Source organism: Convolutriloba macropyga, chromosome 10 (genome assembly GCF_964194025.1).
Source record: "Convolutriloba macropyga chromosome 10, txConMacr16.3, whole genome shotgun sequence".
Lineage (NCBI taxonomy): Eukaryota > Metazoa > Xenacoelomorpha > Acoela > Convolutidae > Convolutriloba > Convolutriloba macropyga.
In genome coordinates this window covers 48,644,187-48,663,277 of record NC_134477.1, presented here as the reverse complement: position 1 = coordinate 48,663,277, position 19,091 = coordinate 48,644,187, and the positions used below count along the sequence as shown (strand labels likewise).

General features: G+C 34.1%; 1 protein-coding gene across 1 annotated transcript; it reads left to right on the top strand.

Moving 5' to 3' along the window:
- Positions 1 to 433: 433 nt before the first annotated feature.
- LOC142348633 (uncharacterized) lies at positions 434 to 17,782 on the top strand. Its single transcript, XM_075400042.1, has 5 exons — positions 434 to 731; positions 4,184 to 4,753; positions 6,988 to 7,484; positions 10,592 to 11,157; positions 16,719 to 17,782. The coding sequence occupies exons 2-5, from the start codon at positions 4,198 to 4,200 to the stop codon at positions 17,626 to 17,628; spliced, it is 2,529 nt and encodes an 842-aa protein (XP_075256157.1). The 5' UTR covers positions 434 to 731; positions 4,184 to 4,197; the 3' UTR covers positions 17,629 to 17,782.
- The last annotated feature ends 1,309 nt before the right edge of the window (positions 17,783 to 19,091 follow it).

Here is a 19,091-nt window from a genome sequence, read left to right as displayed (position 1 = left end):
TGTTCGGAATATTATCCTTTTCCATGTTACTTCATAGGTAAAAGCTTTACGCAACATTTTGAATTAATTTTTGATCGACCCAATGACACTTAAATAACATTACGTTGATGAATTCGTAATAACTGAAAGAGCATGATTTTCAAACAAACTATGTTTACAAAATTAACGTTCATGTGTTTATTTTTAGTTTTTGCTGATCACCATTTGTGCATGTCTGGATATACCTTTTCTACAAAAATTACAAAAAGAATAAATCTTGTCATTTTCTGGACAATATAACCGAAGAGGTATGTCTGCTTAGTATTGTTTTTTTTTATTACTAATTAAAATTGAATTATTGCTCATAATTTGATTTTGTCTGGCTGACTTTTGAATTGTTAGACCGTGGCACGTTTCTGATTACATGATTACAGTTTAACAGGTCGAAAAAAGTTTTAAAAAATTCAATAGACAATTTGAAAGCCGTAAAGCAAAATTATACAAAATACTAGGCAATATGCTATAGACTCTTATATCGTTTCTTATGTTCACCAACTGAAATTCAGTCATTGTTGATAGAAAGCGTTCTCAGCTGGCTGCATAATTGGCTGCGACTTAGTTTTATTTTTCACTCTTTCCTGATAAAGTTCGTATCGCATCAGATCTGAACACATATATAGCTGAAAGACACACATCGATTGGCATTGGATCTACCCACACATCCAAACACTTGGAGAGCAGTGATATTCTTGGTAAGCTTATGATATCCTATTCCTGTGTCGAGATGTGAACAGGTGTAATTGGAAAATGTTGTCAGAAATCACGCTCAATATGCTGAAACTATATACGAAATTTGCTGAGTGTTGTGAAATAAGTTTCGTTACTAGCGTGTGCCAGTACCAAATTATGCAAGTAAACTTACTCAGTTTTGTGACAATTTTTCACTTTTCCTATTTTAATGCCTTGAGCTCTGGTGAAAGGTACTTAAAAGCTTCCGGTATCAAAGCCGGTGTCCTATATGTAAATTTCAGTTAGATGTATTCGCTTTTAAATTTGAAGTTGAAAAGTGGAATCTACTTTCCGTCGGAAAGTACTCTTTGTGGACTCGGATCATAGTCTCAGTGTAAACCAGCGCTGAATCAGAGACTTTCCATTCTCCGATTTTACTATGACATGTTTCTGATCATGTCACTTTTTACCATGACCAGAGTAAAAATCAGAGAAAAATTTTTGAAATCTGAAAAAAATCTGTACAGCATGAAAATCAGAGTCTGATTTTTTCCTGGTCGGTGCTTTTAACATTCTGTTAGACCTATGGACAGCGGGGAAAACAGAGGAAAAAAGCGGGGAAAAAGGAGGAAAAAGGCAAAAAAACATAGTTGTAAAGGATTACAATGAAAGAAGTGAATTGATAATGTAAAAAAAAGAAGAATAGACGACAGTTAATTAATAAAAATGTATGTTTTTAACACAATTTTGCTATTTGTGTAGCTGTTTTGTACAGTTTCTGTTCAAACTCCCATTCTGGTCTCGTTCTCCCATTCTGGTCTCGTTCTCTCATTCTGATTTGACTCGTATCAGTAGAAACTATGGAAAAAGTATGTCCAGTGAAGAATCATGAAAAAAGATGGTTCTGACTTTTTTCTGTACAGAATGAAAGATGAATCTACCCTTAGGACACTCTGATTCAGTCCTGATTTAACGTTTTACTATTGGAAATCAATGCATCACGACTGATTTACTCTGACACTAGGGTCCGGGGAAGCGCATTCCACGAAAATTGTGCCGCAAGCAAATAGCTACCTATATAATCTCCATGTAGACAAAATCTCGACGAAGTAATCACGTTTGATTTCAAATGTCAGATTAGCTCTGGTATGTGCGCTTTGAAACGGAAAAAAATTTCGGTACATGAGGTTTCTTAGATTCCGTATCTTTGGTTTCTGAGAATCAGTATTCTCGATTTGAAACGTAAAAAAAATCGTCCATTTTTGTCTCAAAAATTTTTGCGTCTTTTTTTTGTTATCATTCTATTCAAATATTATTATGATAACTTTCTAATAGCAGGAGTTTCAAACTAACCTCTTGGATACAATTTTTTTAATAAAATTGAAATTTTATTGACATTTTGCCTTCCTCATGCATAATACTAGTTAAACAATATAAATTTTCTCTTTGTATTTTATGTTAAAACTGAACAGACCTAATCATTGGATTCTGGTCATTAAATCAAACCCATAGAGTTTGGATATGAATAGGATAAATCAAGTTTATCAGTTATTTTCTCATGATTACCTGTTGTTTCTCACATTCAAAAACAAACTTACCTATACACTGCTCAACGCTCGATTTCAGATCAATAACAAAACACCTATCTTTTTCATTGTGTGTGCCATTTTCATTTGAAACGTGACTGATCGTGTCATGGCAATAACTGTTGTTTTCTAAAAGTTGTTCTTTTTTACATTCCTTGTCATGTGTACAATTCCAATGTCATAGATTAATCAAATGTAGGTTAGCCTCACACAGATCTAAAACTAAATCAGGCTAAAAGCTGTGATAGCTCTACAATTTCTCGAAACAAACTACTTCCGCTTTAAATTTCCATAACCTTACAAATTTTGTTGTAGAGCACATATATAAAGCAATTAGAATTCTTGGTTTTATATCTGGAGCAATTTTGGACATCCTTAAACTATAGTACGCAAAATTTATGTTGAAGCCAATCACTGCTTGTCTTGTCAATTTAAAACTTTCAAATTGGAACTTATAATCCTTTTTCTAAACTTTTAAGGAAAGATTTCTATTTTTCTATGTTACTTGTCATCAGAGGGGATCTTACTTGTCATCAGAGGGGATCTAAAGTTTTAGTTATTATCATTAAAGAGTTAGATAACTCGATATATCGGAAAAAAAGGTTTCTTGTAATAATCACTGCACGACTCTAATTTTTTAACACAAAAATGTGGCAATAGCAATTCATTTTTGTTGACAACATTAAGGATTTTTTGACTTATGTTTTGTTGAGTTAAGATTTATACCGGATTGCAAACTATTTGGAGACAGAATGCATAGAGATAAGGGAAGTTTGTTGACTTTAACATCTGCTTTTTGTCGCTTATCTCCTTTCCCGGGTCGAGGTGTCACCGCCATTCAACGCAAAATTATGTAAGATCAGCGGTGAATGCGGAAATTTTTGTAAGATAAGCGGTGAAATTACATAAATCAGGCGGTTAATGCGGTGAAAAAAATCTTTATCGCCTGGTAGCGGTAAAATTAGATAAATTCAGCGCTGAATTTAGCGGTGAAATTACATAAAATTTACCGCTTGGAAAGAAAAGTGTCCAAATGATATAAGAAAAGCGGTGAATGCGGTGAAATTACATAAATTCACCGCTCAATTTAGTGGTGAACTTACATAAATTCACCGCTTAGAAAAAATTGCTAAAATTGTGTGAGATCAGCAAATAATGCGGTGAAATTAATGGGGAGTACGGAAGCAGTGTTTGATTTACCTTACCACTAAAACTACCCCTTAATCTTACATCTTTTTAACACTTTTTCCTAAGCGGTGAATTTATGTAATTTCACCACCAGAGTAACCGGTGAACTTACAAAAAATCATCATATTTCACTGCTAAAATATGTAATTTCACCGCTAAAAATCGCAAATCTTACAAAAATTCACCGCGCATGTTTTACAGAGAGTAAAGTGAATTTGATTTATATTCAGTACAAAACTACTAGAAGTTAGGGAGAGATGGCGCAGTGGAAGAGGAAGCGGATGACAGACAGGAGGTAAGAGGTTCGCAACCTTGTAATGGCGGTGAAATTACTTATTTTAGCGTTGAATTGTGGTGAGTTTTTGTAAGATCACCGTTACTCTAGCGGTGAACTTACATAATTTCACCGCAGTTCACCGCAAAATTATGTACGAAATTTGCGGTGAAAAAACTAACTTTTCACCGCTTATCTTACATATTTTTGCGATACTTTCTCGACCCGGGTTAAAAATAATGGCATTGCGTTCTGGTTTTTCAAATAAGACAGATGATGAAAAAAAAACAACAGAATATTGTCAATTAGTGCCAAAATCGGCAGCTGATTCAATTATCCCTAACGCGAAATGACTTTCCTCAAGCCTAGTTGATTGTCAGTTCGGTTTAATCTTAACACAGAGTGTAATCAAGGTGATTTTTTCCAGGTGTTTCCTTCAGAATGAGTACCTATGGAAAATACTTCCCAGATAGGCAACCCAACGAAAAGAAAAAAGCGCAACGAAGGCATACAACAGGAACAGGCCTTGCCAAGGCTGACACTGGAATTGAGTTGTCAACAGGCAATGCTGGAGGTCAGAATGAATCGACCACTGACCCGCCAGAATCGGAGGAGAAGACTCCGAAAACGGTTGTACAAAAATCATACAAGCGCTTTCGGAACGCTCTTCTTCCACAAGTTGGTGGAACTCATAAAACATTTCGACTTCTCTGGATTCTTATTTACTTGGGACTGACTGTTGTTTTTCTGTACTCATTTCAAGAACTTCTGAAAAAGTATTTTGCATATCCGACTACAAGCGAACTCATCTTGGAAATTGATGACAAGGTTACATTTCCGTCAGTGACGGTTTGTAACGAGAATCCGGTGAGAAAGTCCTCGATTGGTCGTTATCGGGTGTTTGCTGACCTACTGCTACTGGACAAATATGTAGAAAACAAAGTCGAGATGTCTCTTTTGGGATCGGAACGTCAACATTCAACAAAGTGCCCACCTGGTAAGAAAAAAGAACAACATTTGAATATAACAAAAAATTTGAAAGAGAACACTAAACTGCTGCTGTGGGGAGTTGCTATTAGTCCGGGAATTTTTGTACTGTACGATAATTGTAAGCGATGCATATCTTACGGCACATGATTAGATACCATTGAGACTCTAAAGGATGAAACTGGTCTCATTAGATGAAAGACGAAAATATTTCTGCTCATCAGATCATGAGGATAATATTTCTTCTCACCAAACCAACCAAAAATATCAAAAACATATCAGTTGATTGAAGACAATTGTGTTGAATTGTTTGCGCGAATACACTGAATTCCTAGAAAAAATTAGAAAAGTTTCGATTCTTGCGCCGAAATCGAGCTCACAAAAACACAGAACTTACAAAAACGCTGAAAAAATAGTCCTCGATTCTTGAAAAACATTTTATTTATTCTTTTACAGTGAATCTTTTTAGGAAAACAGTTAATCTCCGATATTTCTGAAACTTTTTTATCAAATCTTATCGCAATTGTATCACAACTCAGAAATTTGCCGCAAATTTTAACTGTCAGAGAGAATTTTTGAAAAAAAGGATGATTACCTTTAAAATTTAATCGGGTAAAAATTAAAATTAAAATTATGAAATTTAAAATACTCTATCGGCTTAATTATCGGGCTTTTTATACATCAATTTTTGTACGTAAGTATTGAGAAAAATAAATTGACTCAAAACGAATGTCAAAAAATAAATACTGATCCAGGCAAAGTATACAAAAAGAAAGAATTCAAAGTGAAGAGTAAAAATTACCTGACAAGTCGTCTCATTAAACAGTATACACGTTGAAAATTGAGTATCCTTTCTGTAAAAGTTTTAGACATAATTGATGAAATTTGAGGATGTCAGAATTTTGAGAAGGTAGTATTTATTATTATGGTTCCTGCGTAATCGCAGCTGAACAGCATTAGGCCACAGCGGCCTGTTCTCAACTGCCCTTTTTCTTATTATTCCCCACATTTCAGACTCTTCTTTCTATGAGCATCATTGCTCTTTTTTGTGACTATGGCCACTTTTTTGCGTCTGAAGTTTTCACGTGGTACCATCGTTGCAGCCAACATTGGTCAGGCTATGGTCAACCTGAAGCTATGCTTAAGTAAGAGATCATCCTTACACAGACAACTTCACGGAGGCAGGGGATTGATCTCTCAATCATTGGCGTGTTAAATTTTAAACAGATTGTTCATGATTTTTTAATGAGTTTTTTTCAGCGCTAATATAGACACTTAATTTTTTATCCCTTCTTTAGGGGCATGAGATCATTTTTTTTAATGTGAAATAACTTTTCGCAATTAATTTCTAAAACTGCGTCTTTGAAACATGCTTCTTTTCTCCAAACATTTTGATGTCTATCAACGTTTGTTGCGTAAGTTATCGTTCTAAAACGTATGTCAATTTAAGCTTTTTGATTACTCGTGCCCAACAGGTTTTAACGCTGGAAAGGCTTCAGTTAGAAAAAATGAACGATATTTTTCTCGGCACTGTAATTAACTTTTGAACAGACAGCGAAAAACTCCCATCTTAATTCGGGCTATTAATAAAACCTAAACAACAGCAATAAGGAAAGACAAAGATTTCTAATTGAAACTACAGTTGGGTTACAGAAGCAGAAAACTTGATTTTTTTTCATTTTGTCAGGTTTTTTTCTACCAAAAAATTGAATCAAGTTCGCAAAATTGACTATCTGATGTCTGATATCTATTGATAATTTTCGTAAAGCTTGATCTGAATTTGGTAGAAATTGACGTCAAAACTTTATTGTTATTAGAGCTGAGTTGCCATACGTAAAAGTTGTCAAAGATGTGAGATGATTGAGGACAATTCAGTTGAATTGTTTGCGTGAATACAATGATTGCTTACAAAATTTTAGAAGATATTCGGTTCTCGCATCAAACTCAAACTCACAAAAACGCTGAAAAAAAATTATAAACAGTCTCTGAGTGTTGCAAAGCATTTTGTCTTTTCTTTTAAATTGAATCCCTATAAGAAAGTGGTAAATCTCCGGTATTTTTTGAGACGTTTAACCAAATCTTAACGCAATTGTTTCACAACGCAGAAACTTGCAGCTATTTTGAATATAAGAATGAATCCCGAGTAATAAATTTGTTTTATTAGGTGATTTTCTAGTAGGTGATTTTCGTAGGTGTCTATGATATTCGTTGTTTTTTGTAGGTGATTTTCTGAAATTTGTTTAGGTTTTTTCCAATGCAAGAGCGAGGGGAATTGTATCCCAAACGAGTGGCTATGTGATGATATAAAACACTGCAAGGATGGGAGTGATAAAAACAAAACGATGTGCGATTCCAACATCAGACCAAGAATGCATGCTGATTCTTTACTATGTCTTTATCCCTACGCTAGATGTCATGGAGATACGTTAAGCATAAACTATGCGGAGATTTGTGTTCTACTATGCGACGAGATACCTGAGTGCATGCCTGGTGGTTATGATGAAGATCCAGTTTACTGCAACATTGAATTGCAGGTGTTGCAAAAAAAAGCGACTACCAAAGAACAGTTTTTTGTGTCAACTAACTATCCCAACTATCCATCACACACAATCAATGCTTGGTATATATCTGTAGACGATGGATTCGTGCTCAAATTGAGAATGAACGATGTTCACGTGGGTAAAAAATGCCACGGTCTACTTCACCTGTGGAGGGGCTCTTTCACATCAGAACAAATAGTTGTAAGTTTCTTTTGATTTTATTCCAAAACCAATTTTGAAATTTTATTTCTGTACTTTTTCTTGATTGACGCTTGCACGAAATTGCCGAAGTTCCCTGAATCCTCGAGGAAGTCATCGGCCCAATGCGCCAGGCGGACTTGAGCTGTGATCCGAGCGATAATTCGCTTTTCTCTTGTTAGAAAACAGAGCTGTAGCCGCTAGATTGATATCACCATGCACTGTTGAGCTTTTGTGTTTTGAAACAGGGGGCACTGTTTTCCGAGAATACAGCAGCACATATCCTTAAGTTTGGTGCCGTGATGTCATTTATAAATTACTCATAAGAATAAAATAAGAAAACAAAGCAGGACAAGTCCTGAAATACAAATCAAAGAATTGAACACGCATGAGTCAAAATCAGGCTCCTTAAAAGAGCAGCCTCCAATAATGAACAAGTAATGAAAGTAGACGTCCACGAATGTAAACACAATATTAGAGAAATAGGGCAACCGAAGCTATTATGTCAAAAAATGTCAACTTCAATTGGCCACTACACAATGATAGCTAAGACATCAAACGCTAACTTTGTTGAAGACCATTGCCAGACGAAGGAAAAGGACAACAAAAACCTGATTTTACGATCGATTTCATTGCAAATATGTGGCATTAAATTTATTCAAAAACAATGCCAAGAAAACCTGAACTCTTCAATTTCTTTCTTGTTGTCTCTAGATGAAAAGCATATATCAACTTAAAATAAGACACAAGAGCAAAAATAGGGGCCACTTGGCAAAAGTGGCAACAAATGCAAACAATAATTAAAAGCTCAATAAATACAAATGTTAACAAAGTCAAAAAAATCTTTAGCATTTAACTGATTCATTAAAACGGATTCAATCATGCCTAATTAGAGAGAACGTGAGAGTTTTTTTAAGAATAAGCAACTAATGAAAAACATGATTTAAAAAAGAGCAAAATTTTATTCCAAAAAAGTTGTGTCAATGTCGTAGAAACTGTTAGATATGAATGAAACAAATAAAGAGACTCGAACAATACCAACTAGAGAACCTAGTAAGTTACCATTGGTGAGACCACGCGACCGATAAAAAAACAACCAAATTTCGTCAAAACCAGCAAAAGATTACATCAAATTCGTTAATACTTTCAATTTTGAAATGAAAAAAAGAGTAAACCAAATTAGCCTAAAAAACGGTCAATGGTATTCATTTTTAATGAGACAAATCGCAGAAATCTAATATCCAGAACAACAACCGGAAAAGAGTAAATGCTTTCAAGATGCATTCACGCGTAACAACCAATTGTACAGATATATTGCGATAAAATCTAGTTTTTTTGGGATTGATCCTGTTTCATTATAACAAGTATAACGATCAGAATCAATGGGGAGAAAAAAATACGAATTCTTTATACTTTCTCCTAAAAAGAAAAATTTGTAACCAATAAATTAACACACCAAGACAGCAACTTCGAAAAAATAATGACTCTTGGGGATCAAATTCTTCTAGTAAACCGTTGGGCTGCTGATAGAAATCTTAAAGACCACTTAAAGCTCAAATCAAGAAATCTCATCTACGCATTGCAGAAAATGTGTTTTTGACGTATTTGCAAGGTACTTAGATCAAATTTAGATTTCGACAAAATGAAGACCTTCTCGAGTTGCACTTTTTGTTCTTATTTTTCCGATCTTGAAAGAATTTTCAGCTCTTTTTTGACATAAACTAGTGAAGTGCAAAAAGTACCGGAGGAACTCTGATATGACATTTTAAATTTTATCGCAAATTTTTTCATTAGGCTGGATTTTTTTTCTTAACTAACTGCTACTCGTTTCCATAGTTTTGACTCAGTTGAGCCTTTGATTTAAATCATTTGTCCAATAATTGATAAATATAGAACGTGAAAAAATACCCAAGAAATACTTTAAAAAAATTCGTTTCTAGAGCGTCTCGAGAACTGGAAGTGTGTCGAGAGAAGACTTTAATTAATAGCAACCTTTATCGCAGTTTTCCCTTCTGCTGTAATGTGATACAAATCACAGTTCACAAGTCTGACACAGAGATAGAAATTTCAAGAAAGCACAGGGAAACTAAAGTGACTCATTTCAACAGCATCTCGAAGAATAGACGACTTTTGAGATAAAACTCTTTTGACACAGCAAAAATATTAGTGGACAGGGTTATACATAAACTAAAACTTCCTTGGAATTCAAGACATATTGTTTTGGTCAATGAGAGCTCCCGAATTTCATATGTTCAGAAGCAAGCACATTTTGTAGAATTTTGGGATTCGATTAAAGCTAGCTTATATTGAATCTATGGAGGAAAAATATGGTAGCCCTCGGGCTATTTAACAACAATTAGGGTAACTGAGAAGCAAAGAAAACTTTATTTTGGTGTTTGGAAAATTGCAACTTCATAACATGGCGTGTTGCTCAATGGCCCAACCAGTTGTTCTTTAAACTTATCCTATCATAATAAACAAATATGCGGGGTACATAAGCAGTAATATTTGGAAAACACTAAATCTAAAATAATTATAAAACACTATTTTTAACATTACAATTTACAATCCGAACTATTAAATTGACAATCTTATTCATATATTATAATAATAATAATAATAATAATAATAATAATAATAATAATAATAATAATAATAATAATATTAATAATAATAATAATAATAATAATAATAATAATAATAATAATAATAATAATAATATTAATAATAATAATAATAATAATAATAATAATAATAATAATAATAAAAATAATAATAATAATAATAATAATAATAATAATAATAATAATAATAATAATAATAATAATAATAATAATAATAATAATATAACAATAATAATGATTTTTTCCAAATACATATCAGGTAATTCACTTAATGATTACACAATTAATTTACAATCAATTAATTTACAATCAAGATTGTAAATTAATTGTGATTACACAATTAATTTACAATCAATTAATTAATGATTACACAATTAATTTACAATCATGTTCTCCCCAAATACATTATTTGTATTTGGGGAGAACATCAAATAGGTCAATGGACCGGTCAGAGTGATGTCTCCTAATACATATAATATTTTACAGTATTGGGTTCAACGAAAAAGCATGTACGAGTGGACAACAGCAGCTGATGTCCAATGGTGCATAGGCAACGAGCATTTAAATGACAATCAAATATTTCACAATGTGACATTTGTTTTGGAAAGTAGATGGGATGATTCAGGCAGAGGAGTCAATATCAGTTTCTTCCAGGAGCCTATTGATCTGACCGGAAATTTGGTCGCACAGAAGACGTTTGTTTTAACACAAGAAGAAATTGAAAATAACCAACCTTTTCCTAGTTTTGACTACGGATGGACAGATGATGCCGGTTCTCTTCCCACTGCTGATGCAATGGATCGCTTCCATGAGTTTTTGCTGGACGAATATTTTGAAAATTACTTTGAGATCTATGAAAATTCGAGTCGTGATGATTTTTCTGATTTTCGGCAAGTTTTTTTCTTTGAACGAGAAAGTATTCAGTTTCATGGTCAACGAATGAATGATTTCATTGTCCAGTGCTCCTTTGACGACCAGAACTGTGACAGAAACAAATTCAAAGAATATGAAGACCCAAAATATGGAAATTGTTTTACTTTCAACGCCACGAGGTCAGACATTTCAAGTTTCTTGTTTTAACTGAATATTTGCTACGCACAACTTCAGTTACGTGTCATATGTGATCTTCGTCTGTTGGATTTTTTTCCGTTTGATTTGCTTCCTAGTGAATTCCTATATATTTTTTTTCGTTTTTTACCACTTGTAACATTAGAAAAATCTTAAGAGCTATTCTACACAATAAAGTCAATCGGCCTTTCGTCATCTTATGTAAAGGTCTGTTGTTCAGAACCTACTACCTAATGCGATTGCGTCCGAGTGTTGGTGTGTGTGTGTGTGAAAGTGCGCGAGTGTGTGTTTTTATGTGTGCATATGTGCGTGTATGATGGGAGGGGTGGTTGCAGGGAACTATGTTGTCCGTGGTTTTTTTTTCGTTCAGTCATTTTTAACCGATTGATATTCTTCATAAAGAAAGGTGTCAAAGATTTCTCCAAACAGCTCGTTTAATGTACACGACACTGAATGTAGCATTTTCATTGAATAAGTGTGTGTTTTTATCATAAATTTTTCGGCATTCAATTTAATGTGATTATACTTTTAGTTTAACTAGACTAATTTCGAATATTACTTAGCCAGCAAAATTGCAAAATTTGGTAAAATTTCATATGTCTACTTCAAAATAATGTAAATTTTTTTCTAAAATAAGCGCAACCAAGATAAACTTAATCATTTTTTCTCACTATCACTTTCATGAAAAATAGTGACAAAGGTTTATAAAACTATTGTCGTTTATTTTTTTCTTATCTAGCCGAGTCATTCGAAACTGTATTTATGCAGAATTTTTGCAATAATTAAAATAATTTAAGCTAATATATCTGCCAATACTTTTTTTAAAACAATTTATGCAATTTGTGGGACAAAATGTTAAAGAATTGAACATTTTTTAAAGTAATTGAAACATTTAGGTAACTTTTTCATTTTAGAAACTTTTCAATGCCTTTTTTCTACCTTGAAAAAGCTATTACTGAAATGTTGGTAATCTGCACAAAAATTGGTTTTAACTGACGTTAACGATAACAAAAATTTTCAAAGCAGAACCAATCAATTTTTGTTGCAGCTCTTAGATTCAAAAGGAGATTTGAGCGATATTTTTTTGCCCAAAAGAGTTCTAAACTAAAGATTACACGTAGTTGAAATTAACTTGCTTTTTCTCTAGACTATTAGAATAAAAAATTGCTGTTTCAAACAATGTCTCACAATCAAGCTCTGCGTAATCAAATTTTGATTTTAGTTAGCAATTATGAAGACGTTCGTTAACTAAAGATACAACATTTTCAAGCTTGTTAATCGAAAATACTAAAACTTTCCGGAACAAACAATTTTTTGAAGTGTTGAAGTGCAACAATTTTTTTAAACAGATTTAATTTTTCATAGATATACTTCATCTTCTGACAGATAATCTGGAAAAAAATTGTTGGTTTATAGAACCCTTTTACAGGATCACAGACCTAAAACTGCAGGTAAAACAAGATTCAACTGTATTCCTTGCATTACGTTATTAGTTAATAATTGCAGATTTCTGATCAATACGCCACAAGAAAAAAATCAATAAAAGTGCAGCAAATTAATAAGTCAAATTTCGACGTCTTCCTCCTGGCGTCTTTTCTTTGACAAGACATCTGTTGAGCGGGTCTCCGACTTTCTCCACTGGTTAAGAGTTTGGTGGAAACTACAATTAACATCGGGCAACCCATTCCCAAGAAATTGCCATAGCAACGAAGCAATCAAACTTGTTGAAGATATTGCACTTTGATGTTTCCAATGCCATTAAAACAAACCCTTAAAACTTCTTTTCCACATTTTGAGTCTTAATAAGATTTATCTATCACCTTTTTGTGGTTGGTTTGAGGTTGGCAATTCATTTTTCAACTTTAATTTTTCGGCGGCTAGTACAACAAAAGAAGACAAAATCAGTTGAGCTAATTTTGAATTCTGACCGTGTACGTACATTTTGCAAAATAAGAATGAAATTTGTCTGAAGACTCACTTATACGCAATTCCTACATACGTAACTTTTGTTCTGAATTTACACCTACCTTAACATTTTTCTCAGAAATTCTGAAGTTATTTTTTCTATTCTAAAGTATGTTTTTCTATTCATCAAAAGCAGATATTGGTTTTTAAATACGAATTTCCTGCAAAACTATTATTTTGATTTTTTGGCCGCTTCTTCCTATCTTAGTTGCTTTTAGGTTTTTGTCTACCAAATATGGGTTTTCTGAACAACGTTGCTTTTGAAAAACAATTGAACAGTTTTTGAAAAAGGAATGATTTTTTAAATCAATTAATGCAAGTCATTTATGCCAAAATTGAATACAAAACAATTTGCTGAAGTTTAATATTTGATTTTTTAATTGTTCGGTGTAACGCAACGATTATAAGTGCTATTACGAAGTGCTATTATAAAGCTAACTGGTTTTGATAATTGAGAAAAGATTAATCGGAAGAACGGAAGCTGTGGTTGAGTTGACACAGTAGTCATTTTGCTATCAACCGGTCCAAACTGCTGACAAAAATGGCTATGCAATGCACACAGGATAATTTGATCCCATCCTTAAAAATATATGATTCAAGGTCTATATTACAAGATAATCAGAGCCAAGGCATGTGTTACGAAAATTTGTAAGGTAAAACGTATAAAATTTAAATACTGTAAGACAGATGATATCCATTAGGGCTTACAAGATGTTTTCTAATGCATAGGATCTTTTAGGAAAAAAGAGAAAAATGGATGTAAGAATATTTCTTGATCATAGCTTGGCCCGAAACACCATGCTGAATGGTATTGTGCGACTCAATTTTTTGTGCTCTTGTTACATTCGACACACAAAAATCAATTAAAGATATTGGACTCCAATTTCGTCAAACAAAATTGAGAATAGAAAAATTTTTAAAGTGACCGTGTTTGGGACACAATTTCTTCATGAGCTATTTTTGATCAAGAGCAAGAAATTGATCAAAAAAAAGCTACACAAAAAAAATTTTTAAAAAAAAATGTTTCAAACGATCAATCTATAAACCAATATATAACTCCAATTATCCGTAATTTTGCTCTGGTCAGTTTTAATTTACTTTTAACTGTGTGGTAGTATACGTGATTAACCAGTGGTTCAGGTCTGACAAGATCATGAGATCGAGCTCAAATATTGGCGGCACTTTTTTGTTTGACTCATTTTTGTATCAGGAAAAAAATAGTCTGGAATTATGAAAAGAAATAGCTTCAGCTTTAACTGGGGCCTCGACCGAGTTTTTTAGTTCATTAACTACGGCCACCTGGAATCAATAGGTTGTCAAAACTCCAGGTCTATAAATGGTTTCTCAGAAAATACGTTAATCAATCCGACTGTGATGACAATACTAGCTGCGCGTGTAATGCCACTCAATGTCTGCCACTCTGTAACAAGATAATCAGAGCCAAGTAATGTGTTCCGAATGTTTGTCAAGGTAAAACATATAAATTTTTTAACGTTGTAAGACAGATAATATCACGTAGGGTCAAACAAGAGGTTTTAATTCATAGAATCTTCTAAGATAATAGGTAAAAATAAGTTGTAAGAGTGTTTCTCGGTCATAGCTTGGCCCAAAATACCATGTTTAATTATTTTGCGAATTAATATATCGTGCTCTCGTTTCATTTGACACAAGGAAATTAATTAAATATGTTGGACTCCTTTTTCATCAAACAAAATTAAAAATTGGTGATCGAAAATTAATTCTAGAGTCTGCATTTGGGACAAAATATCATCAAGAGCCATTTTTGATCAAAAGCAAGGAATTGATTGAAAAGAATTGCAAGACCAAAAAAGAAGGCAACAAATTAAATTGGAACTTTAATTCTATATACGCATATATAATTCTGAACTGCTGTAAATTTGCTGTAGCAACTGTTTCCAACCTGAGTGGCAGTTTACTTACTTTGCATTTATTGGAACCGAAAGCATTGAAATAGGTTTATTGAGCCGGAACGCCAATAGGTCTCAAATTGCTCACGCAGTGGTTGAGATCAACCTAAAAATACTATATTCAAGGCATTTGATGTATAGAAAAATTGAAGGGTGGAGGGAAAATCTTCTCACGGGTATGTTTCTCAACTCTAAATATTTTCATGCCAATAAGTTAAGATTTCAAATTAATCCATGAGCAATTTGTTGAAATTTCTCCTCAGACAAGGAAAGTTTATGTATTAAAACAATTTTCCAAATGTCAGGAGAACACATTACAAAATAGTGCGATTTTGAAAGCTTTTGTTTTTTTGAATTTGTTTAAAAATTGCCCTTTTAATTCGCCTTAGATGGAATATCTAAAACTCGTCAACGAGATATCTTGATCGAAAGTGTCAACGAGATTTCTTGCGAGAAAGTTTTGTTAGGGCTTCGCTTCGAGATTTCAGGGGAAGCTTTCCCACTGCCCCGTTTTCACATGCACATTATCAGATTTGAAACACTTTGAAATTGATCAGCAAACTCGCTCGAGCGTGTTGTGTGTTTGTGTGTGTTTGATATGTGATGTTCAAGTTCAGCAGTGTTTTTGAATATATGATCTATCCTATTTGGTGAGCGTTTAACTAACATTTTCCAGTTTTTCCTCTCAACTTTTCCTCCTTTATGGGAAAAGTTGGGTGACATTTTATGAAATTTTATGTCGCGTTTTCTCTGATCCAAGAAATTTCATTGAGCATCATCTTTTCTCTTTTTTCGGTTTAAATTTCTGAAATTTTGTAAACGTTTTTACCAGACCAGGCCTGGAATTAATAAAAGACCTGGATAGATTTTCGGTATGAAAATACTTTGTCTTGATTTTAAATGATGTCCCCAAAATTTTCTAGACAATAAAACGTTTCTTGGATTTTGGCTAGACATAAAAACGTGTCCTGGATTTTGGCTAAACAATAAAAAACGTCCTTGTATCGCGCACGCATACGGACCAATGTTTTTGTATTAAAGTTAAGGACATATAGCGTAATTGGTTAACCACTGGGTCAGGAGCGAGAATTTCATGAGACCGAACTCAGATTTTGGCGGATCTTTTCAGTTTGACTCATTTTTGTATAAGAAAAAAATTTGCCTGGAATTATGAAAAGAATTAGCCTCGGCTTTAACTAGGGTCTCCTCCCGTGCATTTTAATTCAACAATTACCCCACCTGGATTTTATAGGTCTTTTCATCATTCCAGGTCTGAACAGGGTTTTTTTCTGAGTTTTCAGGAGAAAGTGTGAATCAATCCGGGTAATGGGCATTGCAGATGCCTGTTATCAGAATATATAGTTTCAAGAGCTTTATAAGGGCTGAAGTGGGTTTTTAAAAATTGTTGACAAAAGTTTCACAGGCCCACCCTGGTATCATGGCTGCTTATGGTCTGGTTGAGTCTGATAATGGTCGTTTATTGTCTAGATGGTTCTGCCTAAAAACGAGCCAAAAACGGGCAATTTTTAAAAAAACGAGCATAAGTCAGATCATTAACGATCTTAAGTCTTATCATGACTGATTTTGGTCTGGAAGGTTCTGATCATTAACCTTGGCATTCATTATATATCAGTTAAGTTTTTTTTATATAGTGAAAGAGGTGCAAGCAGAATTGGCAATGAGAATGGTTTGAAACTGACTCTGTTTGTGGACGCTGACGAGTACATTGGTCTACTGGCCCAGAATACTGGAGTGCGAGTCGCAATTCATCCGCCAGATATACAGCCATCTATGCAAACTGAAAGTATGGCTCTTTCGACTGGCGAAGCGTCATTTCTCGCTATTAAGAAGCAGGAAACTCACAGGCTAGGTGGGGTCTACGGGAATTGTACGAAAGAATGGCCAAAAGAACTTAAGTTATCTTCAAATGTCACCAACACTACGTACACAACAGGGCGGTGCTTGAAATACTGCACCCAAAGTCATTTACTCAGAATTTGCAACTGTATCGACTCATATGATTATGGGTTTACGATTGATCAGAGTTTGTTGATGAAATTGGATGATTATGGAAAGTACGAACATTGTTCTCACACCGATCCATATATAAGGGAATGTCGCGCTAGCATTTACAAACAATTCGCAACTAATACAAAAGATTGCCGTTGCATGGTGCCTTGTGAAAGCATAGAGTACACGTACAAAACTTCCAGATCTCAATGGCCCTCGCCAGCTTACAGTGCTTACTTTACCTCTCAGCTGATCGACCTTAATGTCACGCGAATTAAGGCATACCTCAGAAAGTTGAGAAGCAATGAAAAGCTGACAAAAGAGCAAATTCATTCAAGCATTCGGGAAAATTTTGCAAGAGTGGAGATTTTCTACGAGTCCACGAGGTACCACGTGATTAAAGAGGAAGCAACTTTTGATATGTGGGATCTTATCAGTGATTTCGGAGGAAGTATCAGTTTGTGGCTGGGTTGGAGCATATTCGCCCTGTTCGAGTTTTTGGTATTCCTGCTGCACTGCGTGGAAGCGTTGTATATAAAGTATCGCAATTGAGGAAAATAACCTTTGCACTTAAACTAATATTTTTCTTCTACCAATTTACAAAGCAAATGATATTACCCATGACACTTTTTATTTTTGGATCGACAAACTAACCCTGGTTTTGTTGTATATGCTAGAGTAAATTGTGTATTCGTAAAATTGAATTATACCAACTTCTAAATTTGAAAATGTAATCGGTAGAATACTGGAAATTAGTCAAATAGTGATGCAACTTAAACTGTGCAATTAGTCAGTCATAGGTAAATCGAATTTACAATCGTCAAAAGCAGAGAAAAACAAAGTTTACTGACACCTCGCAGTGCGAATTTAGATGAAGTTCCACCATTTAGTAGTGATTCGGCTAGACTCCAATTAAAGTCTTTTAAGAATTCTAATAGGCCTGAAACCCCTTCTGGTAACGAAAGCAGGGCTAGTAAGATTGAGATAAGAGGGAGCTTGAGTCCGTTTGTACATTGAATTGCCTGAAAGTTGACGAGTAGTGAAAGAGAAAACTGTCTGAGATCCCTGTGCACAATTAGTATCTGGATTGAAAGTCCTCTAGTATGAAAAACTGTGTCAGGTCCAGACAAGACAGATGTAGTGATAGTCACAGGAAAATCAATACAGAGTAGTGTTGCAACTGTGATCGCAGAGCAAAAATCATAAGAAGTGACTACACTATGTGTCGTTTCCAGAAAAATGATCTGCTGTCTCGAAAGAAGGTTTTAAGGAGAATTGAGGATCATGGGACACAATTTTTCAAAGAGCTTGACCCAAGATGGTATTCGCACCGATGCTATGGTCTTCGTGGCTTGGAATTCATTCCTCATAGTGTGATGATTAAATGCCAAAGGCTCCAGCCAAAGGCAAGGTGCACCTCGCGACAGAGGCTACGTAATTCTGTAGTGATTATTGTTTAATGGTTGTGAACCCCAGAATACAGCTCAGGCTTGACCGATATATTTTCTACTACAATGTTAAAACTACTACATAGTTTACATAGTTTGTTTTTTTGTTCTTCGTGACTTCGTAAATGTAAATATTGCATAGTACATTTCATGATGAATTCCGCAATTAAATTTTTAGGCTACCAGTTTTGAACATCGTTAATAACAGCTGTATTACCGCATCAAATCGTTTACTTAGTTTAACTAATAGATTTACAGTAACTCCGGTACTGTCATAGCCACGGTAACAATTGAATAAGGATTGAAAAACCACAAGTTTTTGTGGACAATTTCCACATTTTTGGATTTTGATATACTTTGATAAATATACCGACATTTTGCTATATTTTTGCTCTACCAGTCCAAGCAGATAACCTTGCAGCCAGCAATGCAGCCACATAACGTTGAGAAAACGCGAGTTTTATTCAAAATCTTCCAAGAATCTTGTGAAAGAAAGTTCATTGCCCCTAGTAGAATTATTCAGAATTTGCCAGAATAATTTAAAACTCTGGTTAAAATAATTTGGAT

What these genes read in the sequence shown, in the direction of transcription:
- LOC142348633 (XM_075400042.1), top strand. Translation starts at nt 4,198, where the DNA reads ATGAGTACCTATGGAAAATACTTCCCAGATAGGCAACCCAACGAAAAG. An exon ending in TTCAACAAAGTGCCCACCTG is followed by an intron (nt 4,754 to 6,987) that starts GTAAGAAAAAAG and finishes AAATTTGTTTAG; the next exon opens with GTTTTTTCCAATGCAAGAGC. An exon ending in TTTACTTTCAACGCCACGAG is followed by an intron (nt 11,158 to 16,718) that starts GTCAGACATTTC and finishes TTTTTTATATAG; the next exon opens with TGAAAGAGGTGCAAGCAGAA.